The sequence below is a fragment of the Parambassis ranga genome, chromosome 16, assembly GCF_900634625.1.
Source record: "Parambassis ranga chromosome 16, fParRan2.1, whole genome shotgun sequence".
NCBI lineage: Eukaryota > Metazoa > Chordata > Actinopteri > Ambassidae > Parambassis > Parambassis ranga.
The window spans coordinates 18,905,220-18,926,801 of NC_041036.1; the positions used below are offsets into that span (position 1 = coordinate 18,905,220).

General features: G+C 39.4%; 3 protein-coding genes across 3 annotated transcripts; 2 read left to right on the forward strand and 1 right to left on the reverse strand.

The window, feature by feature from the left end:
- Positions 1 to 254: 254 nt before the first annotated feature.
- Positions 255 to 4,303, reverse strand: snrnp48 (small nuclear ribonucleoprotein 48 (U11/U12)). Its single transcript, XM_028425497.1, has 9 exons — positions 4,086 to 4,303; positions 3,546 to 3,659; positions 3,257 to 3,317; positions 2,809 to 2,889; positions 1,766 to 1,948; positions 1,398 to 1,519; positions 1,176 to 1,282; positions 964 to 1,083; positions 255 to 785 (listed from the first exon to the last, which is right to left on the reverse strand). Exons 1-9 carry the CDS (start codon positions 4,224 to 4,226, stop codon positions 698 to 700), a joined length of 1,017 nt encoding a protein of 338 aa, XP_028281298.1. The 5' UTR covers positions 4,227 to 4,303; the 3' UTR covers positions 255 to 697.
- Positions 4,304 to 6,950: 2,647 nt separating this feature from the next.
- LOC114449155 (sorcin-like) lies at positions 6,951 to 10,584 on the forward strand. The gene is made up of 8 exons (XM_028426588.1): positions 6,951 to 7,263; positions 8,171 to 8,215; positions 8,807 to 8,876; positions 9,121 to 9,164; positions 9,317 to 9,464; positions 9,812 to 9,925; positions 10,054 to 10,112; positions 10,211 to 10,584. The coding sequence occupies exons 1-8, from the start codon at positions 7,228 to 7,230 to the stop codon at positions 10,235 to 10,237; spliced, it is 543 nt and encodes a 180-aa protein (XP_028282389.1). The 5' UTR covers positions 6,951 to 7,227; the 3' UTR covers positions 10,238 to 10,584.
- Positions 10,585 to 10,932: 348 nt separating this feature from the next.
- Positions 10,933 to 19,389, forward strand: LOC114449137 (NLR family CARD domain-containing protein 3-like). The gene is made up of 13 exons (XM_028426539.1): positions 10,933 to 11,012; positions 11,077 to 11,295; positions 11,707 to 11,809; positions 12,680 to 12,787; positions 13,010 to 13,135; positions 13,253 to 13,354; positions 13,574 to 13,637; positions 13,784 to 14,012; positions 14,827 to 16,618; positions 16,685 to 16,858; positions 17,149 to 17,316; positions 17,540 to 17,586; positions 17,951 to 19,389. Exons 3-13 carry the CDS (start codon positions 11,721 to 11,723, stop codon positions 18,481 to 18,483), a joined length of 3,432 nt encoding a protein of 1,143 aa, XP_028282340.1. The 5' UTR covers positions 10,933 to 11,012; positions 11,077 to 11,295; positions 11,707 to 11,720; the 3' UTR covers positions 18,484 to 19,389.
- The last annotated feature ends 2,193 nt before the right edge of the window (positions 19,390 to 21,582 follow it).

Genomic DNA, 21,582 nt, shown 5'->3' on the forward strand with positions numbered 1-21,582 from the left:
TGTGTGCGCCTAAATAAAGTCTTAACCTAGGATTTGATTTATGACTTATTAAATATTCTTCTCAACAAAAAAACTTATATAATTAATTTCTAGATCACTTTAAGTTAAAATCAAGTCTCTTTCTTAACAAAAAAACAAAACTGATATTTACAGCACATTGGCTTGAGTGACATATACCAAGCTCACATGAAGCTACTGCAGGAGTGAACTGCGTTCCAAAAATTATTCAGGTATATAATTAAGAGAAGCACACATTAAGTACTGTCATTTTATTTGTCACTAATTCATGTTTTCATTTGTCTGAACATATTCCTCACTATTGAAACCCACTTTCCACGGTTTTTGCAATGAAAATCTTGTGTAAACACACAGACACACAGCAGAATTAAGCACAAAACCAGGAACAAAACCCTTTGACCCTTGACCCCACAGGGAAAGTGTGTCAGCTATGACACTCCTGTCCAAAATTCCAGCTGTCCATAGTTTCAAAAAAAAATCCCTCCAAGCCAATCGGCCCCTTTAAGGTTTGCAGACATGATTTGGACATAGTGATTCACATTTTTTTGTGTTTTTCCCAAAACTTTATTAACATTACTATCATTACAAAATCCCAAATCCTTCCATTTGTAAACAAAATGTTATGACACTTGTTGTCACTGGACCTGTTAAGCTGTGTTTCTGCTGTTGTTGCAGACCCTCATTTCTCCTCCTCTCTATCCTCCCTCTTCTTCTTCTTCTTCTTTTTCTTTCGGTCATGGTGCCGGTCATCTGGGGAACGGGAATCCCTGTTTAAAAGCCAAAAAGACTAAATTATTCCAGCACATTTTAATCAATCAAAAATAATGAAAGAATGATGGAACAGCCACCTATATGGCTGGTCTGTGGACATATGGTAATTGCAGGGTTTTAAACAGCAGCCTGCCTTTAATACACAAAGCCAGCTTTAAATCTGCCCTTTCTCACCTCTCCTTTCTCTTTTTCTTCCTGCTCTCTCTGTCACGACTTCGCTCTCGGCTGCGATGGCGTCTACTGTGGGAGTGGTGTGACTCAGAGGATGCTGACCTTCTTTCATCCACCCTATGCCTGGGAGAAAGTATTTTGGTTAGACCATAATGTTTTGAAACTTGTACTTATCTAATGTTTTGTAATGTAATCATCTGAAGTGTATGATGTACCTTTGACTGGAATGTTTAGATCTCACCACTTCCTCCTCCTCCTCAGTTTCCTCTTTCCACTGCCTGGCAAGTTCCTCTGAATGGACGGTGATCACTTCTCTGATAACCTGTAAGGGATCACAGTTTTGCCACATCACCAATAATTTTCTTTAATGTTGATTTAATAGGAAAAAAGAAAGAAAAATATCAAGATCTGCATTAAAGTCTCAGTAGATTAATCACCTCAGTGTAGGATTTCTTGGTGATGTGAACATTCTTGGCTCGGTAGGACTGACGTCGTCTCTTATAGTCCCTCATCTCTGCCATCAACTCCAGATGAGTCTTTGGTTCATTTTGTTCATCATCTGCACACAAACACACACTTTCCTTCAGGACTGTGCTGGAAGGGAACACCGTCTATTATTGCTTCTCAAAAATAAAAGCAAAATGATACACCTGTAAAGAAACTGTATTTAACAATGAAATGAATAACTAATAAGGCAAAGTTTATTAATTACTCTTCCATCCTGATTGCCTGTAAAAAGGTTTTCTTTCAGGTGATTGTATTGCTGTGATGTCTGTCAGGTTTCTATACATTGTACATCTCTTACCCCTCTGGAGTTTGGACACCAAATCTACGTAGAGATCCTCATTGTTAGAAGAGGCTGCTTGTTTCTCCTGGTTGAGGGTGCTGACCACATGATCGTACAGAGCCAAACGGTCGGCAACAGTCAGGTCACAAACAGCTCGCTTATGATTCTGAGGGACGTCACCAGGCTCACTGCTGTATTGACCTGATGAAGGACCAGAGACATTTTACACACATGCATGGGTGACATGTTTTCAGTCATTACAAAAGTTCCTAATAACTTATGTAAGCAACCCCTAAACAAAGCACGTATTTGTATTTTTGTCTTCACATCTAGTCATGCCATTTTCAGTATAAAATATTAGGAGTCTATAAGACTCCTTGCTAACTCAGCTGCACCTTTGAGCTTCTTTTATGACCAGTACCAGTGAAATTAGTAACTATCACTGCAAAGAAAATTACAGTGAACAACATTTTGTAGGTTCACTAAAAATCCAGCTGGCAAATCTAAGTGTATGAACTGACATTTCCCCACACGTAAAGGAAAAATGTTTGTGTCTGAGTGTGTGGATGTGAGTCCTGCAGCCCAGGCCTGTAGTTTGAAAGGATATGTTGTTAAAGGATACTGCATGTAATCAGGCAAGCCTGAACCAGAGCAGCAGAACTTTCTAGCGCCCATCTCCTCTCTAATACTCACCCCTGTTGCTGTAAACAGAACACACAACACAGCGATTATAGACCGGTCAGCAGAAAAATTATGTCACATGAAGGTGACAGTCCCAATTTTTTTTTTAAAAATGAAACATTAAAAGATTTAAAAATGAAGCATTTATGGGGATGATGGAGGCAGATGTCAGATGGGAGTGACTAACAACCTGAGCAATGAATTTAAATGTTTACCAGAGGTTTGTCCTCTACTGCCATCTAGTGGCATCTATTGCTAAAGAAGCTACACTTCTGTATTATGAAATGTAAATGCGAGACATTGTTTTTACTGAATGGATGGTACACAACAGTGCAGCAGAAAATTAGCTTTGTTGTAAATGTTACAAACTGTGCTAATACCTTGCCAGAAGACTCCTTCCATCCTCATCAGTGGTGCAGCAGATCTCGCCTGCAGAATCACCTGATGCTGGGTTGATGCGTCTGCCAAAAGATACAAAAACACAAGAGCTACTATTTGCTTTTTTCCAGTAGAAAGTTACCTAACTTTCATCTTACACCACTTTTCTTTCATTGTACATTACAAGGGACTTTGCCTTTTGCCTTTTTATTGGCCTTTAAAAATATGCTAATGAATGAAAAATATATTTTTAGAACATATTACTAAGCTTGATATTTATTCACATAAAGCACACATTCTTCACGAAAACACTGCTTACAAATCTCCAAAAGGAAAAGGGTGCATTTATGAAAACAGCTTGTCTTGACTGGCTAAACTCCTAATGTAATATAGTACATTGGTAGCAGTAATTATAGTTACTAGCAAGTACTGTATTGAAAAATGACTTACCCATTGTAAAGGTTTGGACACTGGTGTTCTCATAACACACAGAAGGGTCATACATCTCTGCCTGTAAGACATATATGTTAATGATAAATACAGTAATAGTGGGATCACATTAATATTGATACTAATAAGAGTTCATGATGATTACACCACTCTTTCACATCGTAAGGTTTTGCTCATCTTGTTTTTTGTATCACTTGACTTTTACAGTTACTAAAGGCATTGCTATGCCATCAGCTCCTTTACTGTGAATAATGTCTAATGTTAGTTTGACTACAGTGATGTGTCTTACCTGCTCCTCAGCTGAGTAGCCCATTTTTTTAAGTCTGCAAGAGGCTTTGTGTTTTTCCATGCTCCTGACTGGAACTCTGTGGTCGCGGTCGTAGGGACACTGCTCCATTGGTTCCTGAGTATACAGCAAAAGTAAATCAGGTTGTTAGATGTCTTAGACTTACCGTGTGTCTTAGACTTACTGTGTGTATTAGTAGTATTATGTTTTAAGAGATACCTATTCACCATTTATGATGATATAACAAACTAATGTCAACACGCTGGAAATACAGTTTAATCAGAATTTCTTTTAAAAACTGTAGAACTATGACAAGAACTACTGGTTTAGTAGTATTCCAGTAGCAGACAACAGCTAGCAGAGCAAATGTTGCGGGACATCATTAGATTTAGCGTAAAAAACACCCATTTCTAGTCAGTCCAATAAAATTGGATATAACATTATTTAGCGGCGACAAATGACCTGATACATTTTACAAATTCGGTTTAACCTAAAAACTAAAAGCAAACGCTAGCGATTCAATCGTTAGCCACGGTTAGCTACCTGGTCCTTGTAGTCCCACGACCATCCCAGCGATTCAAATATATCCTCTAGCCTTTTTTTGTAGTTTTCAGTAAATTCTATCAGCTCCTGTAGACGGTCCTGGCGATCCTGAACAGTTTCTGTAGGCAAAGAATCTGACATTTTACCATTATATGTCCAAACGACACCAATTTGTTTTAGAAATATCGGTGTTTTCAACTCGCTGCACTGCACTGACTGTTCTGCGCAGCGCGAGAAGACGCTATGGTCTATGGGAGTAGAAGCGATGCATGCTGGTCGTTGAAGTCCATTTGTTTATATTATATTATATTATATTATATTATATTATATTATATTATATTATATTATATTATATTATATTATATTATATTATATTCACAAACAGTTCATAATCACATAATCATTCAAACCATTTTTATTCATCACAGATGCCAGACTTTTTGCTGTCAAACATGTAGCATACACTACAACAAAACAATGAATATATAAAATACAAACAAATTTAATAAACATGAATAGCTTTGATAACAATGTGGGGGCCGAGATGGCAGGCTGTAGGTCATTCAGGTTTCATGTTGGGTACAGCTGGTTGTCTTGCAGCACCTCAGGATCCAGGAAATCATCTGCATATATGTCCTCTGTTCTGTGAGGAGAAGTAGAGAAACCATCTTTTTCAAACAGGGACTCAAGAATGGATTCCGTACTAATTTTATAAATACTACAACATGGAATTGTACTTACAACGTGCAATACTTACATTACTTCTACAGTGTCTTCAATAGCAACCTCTTCCACCACCTCCACACCTACCACCATGTTCCTCCTCACTGCATTAATGACATACAATTTTGAGATAGACATGTACCAGATCTAAAGTCTTTATTTGATTGTGTGCAGGAAGAAATTCATAGCTGATGCATCAAACTTAATTTTTCCTCTGAGGATAAATAAAGTCGTATCATATCTTGGGGCGAATTAAAGGCAACCTGCAGAGGTAAATCATTTCATTTACTGGTCTTGACAATGTAACAATTTAGAATTTCATTAAGTCTTAGTTCCATCCCCAAACCAATCAGAGTAAAAATAAGTCACACTCACCTCCATAGTAAATGCATGGAGATCCTGACCAGCAGGGATTTAAGCTTTCCCTATCGATCTGCCCATAAACACACACACATCTCTGGTCTTCCATCCTTGGATCTTTCCAGCAATGACCCCCGATGAAATCCTGTGATAAGTCTTCCTGGTCACTCTTAATCACTGTTGCTGGCTGCTGTGATGAGGAAGCACCTTCATCACACCCACTCATGCATGAGCTGCTGGGGATCCCTGAGTGAACTGCAGGTTCACAGGTGGACCAATGAGGATCGGCACCCTGACTGATAAACACATCATAACCTGAAAATAAATGTGAGAAAAAAGAAACAATGATACAGATAAACCACAAAATTAAAATATCTTAATTTTGTAAACACTTGTCAACAAGCCAGACGTGCATGGCTGGTTAATGCAGGAGGTTGGCTGTACGTCATGGCTGAATCATATGTCCAATCCATCTGTTTCCTGTGCCTACTGATGAAACCTGCTGGGTTTGTGGCAAATACACACCCACACACAACACACATGTATACACACATAACTGGGAGTGTTGGTTTTTTAGAATACAAAAACATCCGCGGACGAATGAATTCAACCCCTAATAGAAGCAAAATCAACAAACCTAATATTAAGATTTCTCTTTTAAGAGAGTTTTGAGTACCTGACAAAGAAATACACGAAAACAAAAAAAGATATTGCAACACAAATGACCTGTAAAAATGAGAAATGTTAAAGTTCATTAGATGGCCTGGATTTATCATACCAGTAGTGTAGCAGCAAACATGCTCATCTGCCTCCTCCTCCTCTTCTTCCTGGTGTCCCATCATGGCTGAAGGAATGGGGCTCCCTGAACGCTGAGAAAGGAGACACAGAGGAGGTCTGGGGGACCAAACCCAACAGTCAGGATTCAGTTTGTACATCCCAACAGAACACGATCAGCAGCGCTCAGCGTGTGTGTGTATGTGGTGAAACAGCTCGTCCACCTCCTTTGAGCTCTGCCAGTGAAATTGAAGGTGGAGCTTTGGAGTAGGATATTTCTGGATGCAGAAGGAGTCGCTGTATGTGTCATTGGGGACAACAAGCTGATTGGGCATCAGGTATTGATGGAAATTCTCCCATAAAAACAATCAGTCCTCTATTTTGCCCTGAACTGTGACTGCCACTAGCTTTCATTTAACAAACTACAGCATAGAAGAATCACTTTAAAGATATTTATTCAACTCTTAAAAACAAATGTGACAAAAACTTAGCAGTTATAAGAAAAATGTTTGATTTTCAACAAACTGATAACATTTTTAAAACAGTATAATCTGTTGAATTCCATAATACAGTTAAGTAACAATAAAAACACTAAAGAGGAAAATTGTTGTGTGGTTTTGTTACCCTTATATTTATATTTGCATCATAAATTGTGCAGTGTTGTGTTATCTGTGTCTCACATAGTACAATAAAAGTAAGTGATTTATCTTTATCTTTATTATTAGGTCCAAGGGTCCAAGAATGCAGGGCAACATTTAAGATCCTAAATGGCTGTTTTTCTTTTTTTTTCTGGATTATCAGTGCAGACTTTGCCATTTTTATTGTGCTACATCTATGTGTGAAATGACATGACTTCACTTATTCCTGCATCTTAGATGTTTCAGAAATATCAAGCATTGGAGTGTAACAGACTGGTATGCCGTTTGTAGCGCACAACCAGTGCATTGAGCTGATTGGTCGGTTATGAGTCACGTGGTCACTCACAGCCAATAAGAATACGGGGGTGTGGCTAGCTCTGAGGAAACCGGATGCTTAGGCCCAGCCACAATCCAGATACTTTTAACATTTTCTTCTCTGCTTCTGCACTTCTTGCATTTGTTTTCTTAATTTCCAGTTCAATCACACCTACATCTGCTTCGAGTTACTGCAACACTCCATAATCTCTATTTTTTGTCTTTCGGTGTTGGTGTACATCGACAGACACGCCCATTAGGTGGTAGCTATACTTTGGTCTGTTAGATTTCTACGAGTTATTGGTTTGAAACAGAAGATAAAATACTGTAAAATGGCCTATTCCGGATACGGTGGAGCTCCAGGAATGGTAAGAAACCTTTGAAATATCACTTCAAACTTAACACACCAACTGACAACCGTCCCGGGACGGTTGTCCAAGCTGTGCGGAAGTTGGTGGAGATGACTGAAACGAACCGCACAGGGCAGTACGTGTATTATTTCACAGTTTATCACGCGTATTAATCCGAAACCAGCGGATAAATGATTGGGAAATGACAAGATGTTTAATTTTGTGATGTCCGGTATTCAGTGAAGCTTCTGCCAAATAGGGAATCCAGCATAAACAGCTGTACCCAACAGGAAAAAAATCAAGAATCAAAAGTAAAGCAAGTGATTTTTTTCCAGATCTGTGATTGTTATTCTTACATATTGAACATTTATTAGTCATTCATAAGTCATAAATGTCATGAACTAGCAGACGCAATAGTAAGTTAAACTGTCAAATTACTTCGGTGGAGTGACAAGTGTAGAATATCCCTCTAAACTGTAGAGGAACTACAATATAAAGTTGCATTAAGAGACAACTGCAAGACAACACATCAGATAAGATCTGTGTGTTTTCACTGATCAGCAGTTTTCAGTTTTCAGCATGTTGTGATTGATTTTGTGCTCTGTCTAAGAGTATATTGGAATGGATGGTTTGTGACATAGCTTACACTTAGGTGTGTCATCTGTACAGTTGAAGAGATTAGTTAGTTAATCATTGGACAGAAAAATAATGTACAACAGTTATAATACTGTTTACTGTTAAACCAAGGTTTAACTTTCAAATGGCACACTTTTGTTTTTGTACTTATAATAGAGCAGTAATGACTTCATGTAGCTGTTGTTTATCTTCATCACATACAATACTGATAGTTTAAGTCAAACAGTGTACTTTTGTTTGTATAATAGTTTCTTAAAGGCTTATGTTTCTCTCTTTGTGACTATTGCAGCAACAAGATCCTCTCTTTGGATATTTTTCAGCAGTTGCTGGACAGGTAAGACACTCACATAAACATTTAAACAACCACTTATGTGCTCATGTGTGACTGAGCCTGATAAGAATTAAGAATTACTTTATTAATCCTCATGGGAAAATGAAGTTATAGTAGCAGCATATATCAAAGAACAATAAATACAATATATACAAGAAAAACATTTATATACACATACATGCACATAGCAGCAGACACATGAACAGAAATACACAGATGATGTACCGTAACTGAATAAGTTTGGAGTACATCTGAGATGAGTTATAGAGTCTGATGGCGGACGGCAGGAATGACTTCCTGTACAGACTCCTGCAGACTGCTTCTCAGTCTGTCCACAGTGTTGTGGAAAGGGTGGGAGGGATTGTCCATGATTGTCAGCAGTTTAGCCAGCACCATGTCCCTCGCCACCTCCTCCAGGTTGGCAAGCTTAAAGCCAACAACAGACCCTCTCTGTTTAATGAGTTTGTCCAGTCTGTTGGTGTCCTTTGATAAACAGCATGTTCAGAGTTTGAGATGTGTTTTTAAACCTTTGTGCAATAGCTGGTACTTATTTGTCTGTATTTCATATATTCCTTCCTTCTGTTTTCTTGGCAGGATGGGCAGATCTCAGCGGATGAGCTGCAGCGCTGCCTCACTCAGTCAGGCATCTCAGGCTCATACCAACGTAAGAGGCACACTTCATAAATGTAGCAGCCCTCCCATGTTTAGAAGGGTAACAGAATGTCTAGTGTCATATCTAGTGTCTCTTACTAAGCTGTCAGCTCAGAAGACATGGGGAGAGAGCTGGTGAGGTGACATGACACTAAAGTTTTTTTACTGTCTGAGTTGCCACCAGCATAGAATCATCACTGTCCCCTTCAAAATACTGGTGTCATTGTTTGGGATAATGTGTTTGTTTCTTCCTACAGCCTTCAGCCTGGAGACGTGCATACTGATGATCAGCATGCTGGATGTATCCTTCAGTGAGGATTAGTGGAAACACTCATGATGTCATAATGACAACAGTACTGCTGCTTCTTTCTTGAACCTTGTGTTGCTGCTTTGGTGTTGTGTGTACTCAGTAACAAGGTGTCTAATGAAGAGGTCCTTAACTGGCTGTCTCAGAGGGACATGTCCGGCACCATGGGCTTTAATGAATTCAAGGAACTGTCTCAGGTTCTGAATGCCTGGAGGATGACCTTTGCCTCCTTTGACAGGGACCACAGCGGGACGGTAGAAGGCCCCGAGCTGCAGCAGGCCATCGCCTCCATGGGTAAGAGCCCAGTAAAAGATAGATAAAAAAAAAACTGCAGCAGCTTTTGCTCGCTGTAATCATTGCTCCATTCTTATAGTTTCAGATTAATTTTTAATCAGAGTATGGAAAAATGTTACTGATGAGATATGAAAAAGTAAACTGATACACAAATGTGTAACATCAAGGATACAAATATGCTTTGATATGCTTGGTACACATGAATAAAGTGCCAAGATATTATTCACAAAGCTAGATCTTCCTGCTAGCTGAGAGTCACTTTTTTAAAAGCAGATGTTTGTCTATTTAAGTATTAAACAGACTTCATTAGATAATGTGTGTGTGTGTGTGTGTGTGTTCCTGTGCAGGTTACCATCTGAGCCCTCAGGCTATGAACTGCATTATGAAGCGCTACAGCAACGGGGGAAGAATCCGCTTTGATGATTTCATTAGCTGTTGTGTGAGACTCCGTGCTCTGACTGGTGAGTTAGAATTTAAATATTCTATAAATCAGGTTATACAGAAAGAAAATGTTTTTAAATCAGTTCTGAAATGATGTAACACAACTCAAGGAGGCTGTTGTAATGTAATGATATTGTGTGTTTTTCAGATCAATTTCGAAGGAGGGACACAAGCCAGACTGGCAATGCCACATTTCAGTATGATGATGTAAGTTTCCCCAAATAAATTCAAAAATACGTCACTAAAGATGTAGCTGACAAACTGTTGATGCTTCGGTGCACTCAAACATCATCTCCGTCTCCTAGTTTATCCAGGTCACCATGAGCGTATGAAGAGGAAGAAGAAGACTAAAGCAAAGGGACACAACCAGCTTTTTAACATCATCTCATAGCATTCTATGTGTCCTATTTTTAATCAGTGTTGTATAAACTGAGTCACTGTCACATTCCATTTTACCAGATTGTTTTAAAGAACCTGTAGAAATAACCTCAATGTGTAACAATGACAACCACTCGTGTGCCTGCGCACTGGAGGGTATTATATCACTAGAGCCTTTTACTACATGTCAACAAATATAAAATAAAGAGCTATAATATTTGTTCTTGTTTCACTCTCATACAACAAATCCTGATAATGAAATCATAACATGGAAATTACAATAAATATATGTTAGACAGCCTGAAAGTAGTTATTGAAGTAATCATTGGTCCAAAACAACACTGATATGTTGCTTAATGTATTACGATGTGAACCTTAATTTAAAAATTTAAATCTTATTAATTCTGTTTATTATTCTGCCAGTGCGTCATTTATTCTATATTTAAACTATTAGTCATTATAGACTCCATTCGGTGATGCTTGTAAAAGCAAAGAGCCCCAGTGCTATATTAGTTTTGACTTTAATCACTTTATGAAACGTGTCTTCTCACAAAGAACGTCCACAAATATTGTTTTGTTTAACAGCGTCGATTACTTCCGTATCCTTCTTTAAGCCGTTGTATAATGCGCCCCTGTCTTTTACTTTCGATTTCGACTGAACTACGTGTCAGGTAAGTGTACCACTTCGTCTACATATATAGGCTATATCACATATTCGTAGAAGATGCTGTGTCTGTATTTTCGCTATGGGCATACTTAGTGTCATAACACGCTGTTTGACCCTCTTTGACAGGAACAAAAGTGACGCTTCACCGCGGAAGAGAGAAAGACTTCACAAAGTACCTTCACCAGTCTGTAAAGTGGACGTGTTTAGTGTCAATCTTCATTACATATAACGACACAAGAGGGAACATGTATTTTATGCCGAATGTTCTACGTTTGAGTTTGCCATTTTATGACAGCGGTAGACTTCAGCCTAATTAGGAGGAACGCGAAACAGAAAGTAACCCAGGTATTACAGGTCATTAAAACAACCATATATATTTTTAACTCACACAGAATGCTGTGATGATTGAAGTTGAAATCACAGCACTATTTAGAAAGAACATAATATGTAGAATAGCATTTTTCCTGTGCTATCTAAGCCAATTACACATATTATTGACCCATTTTTGATGTAATATTGAAAATACACATTTATTCAACAATTTAATGATACATTTAAAAAAAACTCTTAAAAAAACAGTACTCTTTGTTGCAGACACACAATGGTTGGGGAAATACTGGGTGGAGTTTGAAGCTTCCTTTGTTTATTATAGAGAACAGGATGTTCAGTAGCGATAAAGAGATATGTGGGATGAATAAAAGCATTGTATGGAATTAGTCCTGCTGACACATCATGTTTGGTTTGTTTTTTGTAAAGGTCAACATTTTACCATGAGTCAGTTAGAGGAGAAAGATGAGGCGGACCCTCCCGCGAATGATCCTCTGTCTGAGGAACTTGACATCCAGACTAATGCTGAGAGGTAAGTTAAGGATATTCACTTAAACTCAAAGTTGTAGTCAATCCTAAAGAGGTATGATTTGAAATAAGAACCTTTGGAATTGGATATATTTCTTATATTCACCTGCATGGCAGACAGGATACAGTCTGTTTGTACTATTTTCTTGGGGTTGAGAAAATGCAGTCTATAATTTTTTTTTCAATCAGCGGAGATTCAGTTTTAATTTTATATATCTTTTGATGCTGTTTGAGGCAACATACAAATGGGGGATACAAGAAATCTCTGCTATTTAAGCAAATCATACACACACTGATTTGCATCATTTACTAGAAAAGGGCTGTTGGTTAGTTGGATAAAAAAATTCAGTCAAAAGTCATTTGATTGAATTCACAGTGTGAAACAGTTTACACTTTGTGGCCAAAATCAACAAAAAATCATGAATCTTAAAAATAACATCATTGCAATGGTATTCCGCCCAGCATAATAATAATGTTATAATAATAATGAATAATTGGTCTTATATAGATGCTGTTTTTGCTGGGCTCAGTTTTACATTGAAATGCAAACTCATTCACACAGTGGCAGTGGTAAAGCCACAGCTCCCCAAGGGGAGACAGACAGAGAGGCTGCCATGTGCATACATACACCAGTGAGTGTGCTGGAGGCAACGTGGGTAAAGTGCCTTGCCCGAGGACATACGACAATGACTAGGGAGGAGTGGGATTCAAACCACCAACCCTCTGGTTATTGGACGACCCACTCTACCTCACTCTACTAAGCTTTGCAGCTACTAAGCTGACTGATTTCCAGCATCCTTGCACCAAACACTGTGTGTCATCACAGTCGATGAGCTCAGTAAACATCCACCTGTCAATTTTTCATCTCTTTCAGGGCAGAACAGGAAAGGGCACACTCTCCTTCACCAAGCAGTGTATCCATGATGAGTCACAGGTCCATGGATCAACCTGATGTTTTTAAACAGCAAGATTCATCTTCAAAGTAAGTCATTTGAACAGAAAAGAGAAGACTTTTCTTTAAAGAGTCTGTAAAGAGAGACAGTTCTGCAGCTCTAGTTGCTTTTATCACTCTTAAGCAGATATTTTGCATGTATTGTGTATAAACACAATATTTGTTAGCAATCAAACACCGGTCTTCTACTGTTGTGATAACAAGCACCATTACCATTTTTTTTAGTGTTTTTACACTTAATGATTGTCAAAGTTCCATCTCTTTCAGGTCTGAGGGGGAGGAGAGAGCAGATGCTCCCTCACCAAGCAGTGTATCCACGATGAGTCACAGGTCCATGGATCAACCTGATGTTTTTAAACAGCAAAATTCATCTTTAAAGCAAGTCAACTGTTTTTTAGCAGTCGTTTGTGCAACTGTAACATTCATGCCAATTCAGTTTATATTTTTATTATGGATGAAACTGTGCTCCTTCCAACATCTCTTCATTTGTTTCAGGCTTGAACAGAAAACAGAAGACCCTCATTTACCCAATAAAGGCTCTTTAAAAAGAGACAATTCAAGGGATCAACCTCCTGTGTTCACAGATTCATCTTCACAGTGAGTCAACAGATTGTATTTCTGGTTGTTTGTATTTTATGTAAAACAAGGCTACTGTTTTTCAGTAAGTTAGCTGTGTGCCCTGTGACAACACTGGTTATTAATATTACAGTATTATATCTTAATGCAATGGTCTCTGAAAATGTGCTGAAACACAAAGCCAAGAACATGTCACTGCTCTAGGTTTTCATTGTTAAGCATCATATTTTCTCTTCACAGAGGTCAACAGGAGACACCAGGAGATGCTGTCACTTGTGAGGAAGATGTAGAAACCATACTTAGGGTTTGTAATTCTTTTAAACACACATTGTGACTGGAGAAATGGAAAAATCAGTCATTCTTCAGAATGTCCACAATACTATCAAATGTGGACCACCAGACTTTCTGTTAATATAAGGCTGATTTGAATCAACATTGCCTTTACTACAGCATCTTGAGGAGAACATCATCACCATTGTAAAGACTGAGGTGAAGATGTTCCGGAGGTATCTGAGTCCAAAATACCCAGAATGCTTCAGGAACCAAAGGGAGAATAAAGAGGGGACTAATGGCGAAGAAGAGGAGCAGAGGAAGAGCTTCAGAAAGGCTTTGCTACGTATCACAGTGCAGTTCATGAAGAGCATGAAGCAAGATGAGCTGGCTGACACTCTGGAGAGCAGTAAGTAACATTCAAAACAACAGGTACAGCAGAAAATAAGAACTATGATCAGTTGTGTCAGTCAAAAGGGTATTACCTGTATTTAAAATAGTCCTTACCATTTTATCTGACATCCACCTGTGTGTACACATGATCAGACCAACACTGAGGGCTGTGAAGCCGTACCGCTGCATAAGCATGACATCAAAATTTGACAAACATTCATCTGACTGCAGTCATTGTACTGCGGTTACTTGAGTTCCCAATACATAACACCAGAGGTGGACTATTTGTATCTGGTCAAAAAATGTTACGTTTAATTTAAGGAGGATCCAAAGGCAGGTAAATTAAACAAAAAGCAAGTTAAAATAAATAAAGTTGATAAAAACCCTTACAAAATCCAAAAGCAAACACTAAAATGATCAAAACCAATGAACCAAGACCGAAGAAGGAAAACACTGGAGGCACAGAGAGACACAGTGACAACGGTACGTACTGTCAAAGGGAAACACAAGACTCAAATACACAAGAATAAGAGGACACAGGTGAGCACAATCAGGGCAGCGCATGCAATCAAAGTCGGATTGAACACGAGGAAATAAAACAAACAGTAGGACACAAGGAAACAGGGAACTTAAAAACATAAAACAGGATACAACCAAAACAGTAAACGGGAAATCCAACAAAACTGTCCACAAAACACCAGAATACTAAATAAACTACGAAAATCACAACACAGAAGGCTAAACCAACAGTGGATTATGACACAGAATTGATTTTTGTGCTGTTAAAAGTTGGTGCTTTTACAATCACTTTCATTATTTTTTCTTTGTAGAAGCCCTGATGGTCATGTGTCACCATAAACTCAAATCAAACCTGAAGAATAAATTCCAGTGTGTGTTTGAGGGGGTCCCTAAACCAGGAAATCCAGTCCTTCTGAATCAGATCTACACAGAGCTCTACATCACAGAGGGAGAGGCTACAGATGTCAATGAGGAACATGAGATCAGACAGATTGAAAGAGCATCCAGGAAACCATCAACATCAGAGATGATAATAAGATGTGAAGAAATCTTTAAACCATCTTTTAGAAGAGATAAACCAGTCAGAACAGTGGTGACAAAGGGAGTGGCTGGCATCGGGAAAACAGTCTTAACACAGAAGTTCTGTCTGGACTGGGCTGAAGGTAAATCCAACAAGGACTTCCAGTTCATACTTCCATTTTCTTTCAGAGAGCTGAATTTACTGAAGGAGAAAAAGTTCAGTTTGATAGGACTTGTTCATCACTTCTTTCCTGAAACCAAAGAAGCAGGAAACTGCATGTTTAAAGAGTTCCAGGTGGTCTTCATCTTTGATGGTCTTGATGAGTGTCGACTTCCTCTGGACTTCCAGACCACTGAGATCCTGAATGATGTCACAGAATCCACCTCAGTGGAAGTACTGCTGACAAACATCATCAGGAGGAAGCTGCTGCCCTCTGCTCGCCTCTGGATAACCACCCGACCTGCAGCAGCCAATCAGATCCCATCTGACTGTGTGGACATGGTGACAGAGGTCAGAGGGTTCACCAACCCACAGAAGGAGGACTACTTCAAGAAAAGATTTGGAGAAGATGAAAAAGGCAGCAGGATCATCTCCCACATAAAGACATCAAGAAGCCTCCACATCATGTGCCACATCCCAGTCTTCTGCTGGATCTCTGCTACAGTTCTAGAGAATGTGTTGAAAAACAGAGAGGAGGGAGAGCTGCCCAACACTCCTACTATGCTATATATCCAACTCCTGTTGTTTCAGACCAAAGTGAAGAAGATCAAGTATGATGGAGGAGCTGAGACAGATCCACATTGGAGTCCAGACACCAGGAAGATGATTGAGTCTTTAGGAAAACTGGCGTTTGAGCAGCTGCTGAAAGGAAACCTGTTCTTCTATGAATCAGACCTGACAGAGTGTGGCATCGATATCAGAGCAGCCTCAGTGTACTCAGGAATATTCACACAGATCTTTAAAGAGGAGAGCAGGGTGCACCAAAATAGGGTGTTCTGCTTCATCCATCTGAGTGTACAGGAGTTTCTGGCGGCTCTTCATGTCCACCTGACCTTCATCAACACTGGACTCAACTTGCTGTCAGAACAGCAATCCTCCCTGTGGTCCAGACTGTTTAGAGATCCAGCATCTCTGTATCAGAGTGCTGTGGATAAGGCCTTACAGAGTCCAAATGGACACCTAGACTTGTTCCTCAGATTTCTTCTGGGTCTTTCACTGCAAAGCAATCAAAGTCTTTTACATGGCCTTGTTCCACAAACAAAAAGCAGCGCATTGACCAATCAGAAAACAGCCGAGTACATCAGGAAGAAATTAAGTGAGGATTTGCCTCCTGAGAAAAGCATCAACCTGTTTCATTGTCTGAACGAGCTGAAGGACTGTTCTCTGATGGAGGAGATTCAACAATACCTGAGATCAGGAAAACTGTCCACAGATAAACTGTCTCCTGCTCAGTGGTCAGCTCTGGTCTTCATCTTACTGTCTTCAGAAGAAGAGCTGGATGAGTTGGACCTGAAGAAATACTCTGCTTCAGACGAGGCTGTGCTGAGGCTGCTGCCAGTGATCATGGCATCCACCAAAGCTCAGTGAGTTTGAATATACTTAAATAAAGAAACACTGTCAACATTTTCTTAAATCATTTGTTTCTTCAGGCTGAGCTGCTGTAATCTGTCAGAGAGAAGCTGTGAAGCTCTGGCCTCAGTTCTCAGCTCTCAGTCCTCCAGTCTGAAAGAGCTGGACCTGAGTAACAATGATCTGCAGGATTCAGGAGTGAAGCTGCTCTGTGAAGGACTGAAAAGTCCGCACTGTGCACTGGAAACTCTTAGGTCAGTGATCACCTGCTTGTTCACCAGATGATTGTAAAGACCTTGCTTTATGGTAGGAAAAACGTGATTGATAAAATGGCTTAGATCAAACTCTGATTTGGATTTGAAAATTGTTTTTTATTACTTTAAAGAGAATCACAGACTGTAGTTGGCATAATGACAGGTTCAACACTGCCAGTAAATCATGAAAATAATCACAATTGCAGTTACACATTTTCCCAAATTACAAACTACAGTCACTGTCATCTCCTTTTTAAACATAAATTTTTGTCATGATTCTGTGTGTGTAGACTTTCAGGGTGTCTGATCACAAAGAAAGGCTGTGCTTCACTGTCATCGGCTCTGAGTAACAGCCCCTCTCATCTGAAAGTGTTGGACCTGAGCTACAATAACACACGAAATTCTGGATTAAGGTTGCGTTCCGGTTCACTGCAGGGCCATGGAATGCAAACTCTCTGGTATGAACAGACAAGTGGTGTAGACTGATTTTATTCAAGTCAGAATATTCAGAATAAGATAAGTCATTACAACAATGTGATAGTAACACACTTTCAGAAGCATTTCAGAAGAACTCCAGGGACTTCACTGAATTAATTGTTTATCAGTGGATTATCTTGATTAACTAGGTGTTAGATATTGGTTGTTGTTCTTTTTTATTTATTTATGTATTTATTTTACCAGCATGGAACCTGAAGGATCATTCTTTATAAAACCTGGTCTGGGGAAGTGTAAGTATGCTTTTATATATATTGACAAAAGACTAACTGTCAGGGTTGTGTTTCAGTGTGGACACAGATGCAGAGAGCAGAGCAGGTCAAGCAAAAAGAGTCTTTTATTTTACGTCCGCAGGGCAAAAACCAAAAATATAAACAAATTAAGGATCACACAAAGCGTGACAAAAACGAAATACTTAGCATAGATTCACAACAGTAAAAACCCAAAGCAAAGCTTAGTCACCAGGAGATCTCCTGGTCCTGAAGTCAAGGCTGGCAAGGCACAGGCACAATCCCAGAGCGACCAGACGAACTAGCACGAACTTGCAGGGAGGACAAAGGCTAAATACAGTGATGTTGTGTTTTAATTCTTCACCAGATGCCTGTAAAGTCACAGTGGACACAAACACAGTAAACAGAAAACTCCTCCTGTTGAACCAGAGCAGAAAAGTGACAGTCAGCAGGGAGAAGCAGTCCTATCCTGATCACTCAGACAGGTTTGACTACTGGAAACAGCTGATGTGTACAGATGGTCTGAAGGGGCGCTGTTACTGGGAGGTCGAGTGGGAAGGACATGTTTATATTGCAGTGACATACAAAGGAATCAGAAGAAACGGAGATGGGGAAGACAGCTGTCTTGGAAAGAATGCACAATCCTGGAGTCTGCAGTGCTACAAAGACGGTTACTCCAGTCTGCATAATAACAAAAAAACCTCAATCCCTGTTACCCTGTCCAGCAGAGTGGGAGTGTATCTCGACTGGGATGTGGGCACACTGTCCTTCTTCAGTGTTTCCTCTAACAAACTGAATCACCTTCATACCTTCCACACCACATTCACTGAAGCAGTCTACCCTGCTTTCAGGGTCAGGACTGAGCCATTTAACTCATCACTGTCTTTGTGTCACATATAACACCGTATCGCATCAGGATTTTGGATGCAGTGGGGGTGAAGTGTGTGCCACTGTGATGTCCTCTGCTTTAATCATCCAGCACTGGAGCAAACTTCTAGTGACAGACGATGGAATAACAAATGTATCTGCTTGCAACAGTCGTACATATTGATTGTGGTGTGCTACTGTGTAATGATGCCTGCACACCCCAGGTCATTCAGACTCTGGCAATGGACACATGATACTTGGCAAAAAGCTGCTGCTTTCACTGTTCTAACCAATCTGATTTTTAACTTCTGTACACAAGTCGACACTCCTGGAGTGCAAAACTATTGTCTCACTTTGAACAGATTCACTACTTTTTCATAACAAATATCTATGAAATGTGATGGGTTGTACAGTTTAACTTTACAATTAAATGTATTTTATTTTTTTTATATTATTTTACACTTGCTGTAAAATTCTTATGTCACAGCTTTGATCTAAAATGAAATATTTACTCTTACTTAATTGTGACAGCTGATTTTGAACTCTGCTTGTATTAAAGAAAGAAAAATACACACTACAAAGGTGGATTGTACATAAGTGTGTGCCACTGTGATGTCCTCTGCTTTAATCATCCAGCACTGAAGCAAACTTCTAGTGACAGACGATGGAATAACAATGTATCTGCTTGCAACAGTCGTACGTATTATTTGTGGTGTGGCACTGTGTAATTATCCTATTTGTATCTGCACACTGGTGAAATATTTGGTGTAGTTAAGTAAAACTACCCCTAGACATTTAAAAAGGCACAGGGTAAATATTGATCAGCTTTTGGGTTATTCATTAAATCTAATATGGCATCAGCAGAATCAAAACCTGACCATGAGTGTATGAAGAGGACCAGAGTATCTCATATTATTCTAATAAAATATTATAACATCACTGCATGAAATTAATAAAGGAATATCTTACATTTTGTCTCTGTTTTGCTTGTTTTGATGGTTTTACAAGCCACTGTACTACAGTATATATATAAAATGTATGCTCATCCTTTACAACAGGCTGAACAGGATCTGAGTGCAGTGTCTGTGTCAGCATCCACACAGCCTGGCCTCCTCTGTGTCAAAGGTGTGTCTGTGTTCTGACTGCTGGATCATAATGTACATACTGTAACTCTGATATTGCACGTCTGTCCTGAGAAATTTTGGGGAGTTTCTACTTAGCTTAGGCCAGGGTCTAATTTAGGCCATTTAAACCGGGGTTGTCAGTATATGAAAAATTCACATCATAACACAAATAAACATAATTATGGGCCGCCATAAATGTTTCTGAGGGCTGCCATTGGCCCGCGGGCCACACATTGAGAACCTATCGTCTAAAGCCTGAACAGATGGACTAGAAATAATCCATTGAATGAAATGTTCCTGTCGTGTTTCCTCTCTTTGTTCTTCTTCTTTAGTAGGCAATGCAGCCTGTACTGCTTGGGGCCACAGGTAAGTCAAGGGCCTCTGAGGGCTGACACACTAGGATACCTACTTCTATTTATGTTTTTAAACATCATTTACACTTCGGAAATGATAGACATATATTTTTATTTTTAAAATAAAGTGTGACAGGAGAGGCATTCACAACCTTACTGTAACACAGTGTCAGTAGTTCCTGTGTAATATGCAACATTTTGTTCTTATAGTTTAAGCACCGTGGCTGTAAAATTATTTTCATGTCACAGCTTTAATATAAAAAATGTTCTCAGTCTGTTGTTGCTCTGCTCTGCCTGTGTTAATATTATATGTATACAAGAAAGATCAAAAACATAAAGCTGGATGTGTCTGAGCTACACAAACATGTGTGTGAAAGGAGGGAGGATCCAGGCGCAGGTCTGGAAAAGGGTTAACAGTTCATTTAAGAACAAAGGTAACTAAACACATCCACCCAGCAGCCACTGCAGCCTCATCAGAGCACCTGTGGAGAAACACACAGAGGGAGTCAGAAGAACTGAAATGTTCAGGAGAGCCCACAGGGGGCGACATCAGTGCATGAATGCTGATTAAACATAGAATAAAAGTATACTTATCTTTTTTGAATCCTCTGCTCTTCATTTTCTGTAAAAAGAAAATATAAAGTTAATGAGTGACCTCAACCATGAAGAAATACTTGTTACGTATTGAATTCTCATGATAACAGTAGATAAATGTACTGATCTGTGTTGGTGCTGTGTGCTTCTCCCTCTCTTCTCTCTAAAGGATGACAAAGGAGCAGAACAGTTAATGGCTTCATCAGAAATATAGAAAAATAAGCATTATTGCTCAGAGTCTTTGTAGAGGACAGAGGACAGAACATGGGGTGAACATAACAACACGTCAGTGTTTGCTAATAAAACAGAATGTTCTGTAAATATGAACTTATCTTTTAGAAGGAGAGGGCTCACTGTACATGCTGCCTGTCTCTCTGGCTCTGTCTCTGGTTCCCTTTCTCTACAAGACAAATAAAAAGTGGACATTAATAAAGTGACTTATTGATGTGTGCAGGGGATGAATAATGTCACAGGTGAATGGATATTTATCTTTTGGAAGAAGAGGGCTCTCCATGCATGCTGGCTGCTTTTCTTCTGGTCTTCACGTCTCCTCTCTTTCTAAAAGGCAAATGTCAGACAAACACAACTTTGTTAACAACTGTAAAATATTAATACACAATGCAGGTGGTGTCTAGTCCTCAGCCTCCTCTTCTTCTTCTAAAGGACACATTCACATATTAATCACAGCAGATCACCAGAAACACTGTTTAAAGCTGTGTTATTATTTATATGAGTACACTACACAAACACCATCAGTACCTGTGCAGCTTTTCTTTAAGTCTCTGTCTTCTCTCCATGTATCTAGAACAAAGAAGCAGAAACACAAACAGCAGCAATAACAACTTCACACTCGTCACACTCTGATGCCCTTCTGTGGGGGACGATGGCAGGCGGTCTCCGTGGTCTTCCTCTTGGCGCTGCGAGGGACTTTGAACCGACAGAGGACCGCCATCAGTACGATGCCATCTGTACTGTAGTCCGTCACCCTCCACCGGTTCTCCAGCCTGGTCTCCTCACTGAGGTAAACGGGGGAGATGACCCTGACCACAGTGCGTCCATCC

Bases quoted from the DNA above. Each gene is read 5' to 3' on its own strand.
- LOC114449155 (XM_028426588.1), top strand. From the start codon at position 7,228: ATGGCCTATTCCGGATACGGTGGAGCTCCAGGAATG. The intron at 9,926-10,053 runs GTGAGTTAGAAT...TGTGTTTTTCAG, and splicing joins GAGACTCCGTGCTCTGACTG to ATCAATTTCGAAGGAGGGAC. The intron at 10,113-10,210 runs GTAAGTTTCCCC...TCCGTCTCCTAG, and splicing joins CCACATTTCAGTATGATGAT to TTTATCCAGGTCACCATGAG.
- snrnp48 (XM_028425497.1), bottom strand. From the start codon at position 4,226: ATGTCAGATTCTTTGCCTACAGAAACTGTTCAGGATCGCCAGGACCGT. The intron at 3,660-4,085 runs GTAGCTAACCGT...CTGTATACTCAG, and splicing joins CGTGGGACTACAAGGACCAG to GAACCAATGGAGCAGTGTCC. The intron at 3,318-3,545 runs GTAAGACACATC...TATGTCTTACAG, and splicing joins GCTACTCAGCTGAGGAGCAG to GCAGAGATGTATGACCCTTC.
- LOC114449137 (XM_028426539.1), top strand. From the start codon at position 11,721: ATGAGTCAGTTAGAGGAGAAAGATGAGGCGGACCCTCCCGCGAATGAT. The intron at 13,136-13,252 runs GCAAGTCAACTG...CATTTGTTTCAG, and splicing joins CAGCAAAATTCATCTTTAAA to GCTTGAACAGAAAACAGAAG. The intron at 16,859-17,148 runs GTCAGTGATCAC...CTGTGTGTGTAG, and splicing joins TGTGCACTGGAAACTCTTAG to ACTTTCAGGGTGTCTGATCA.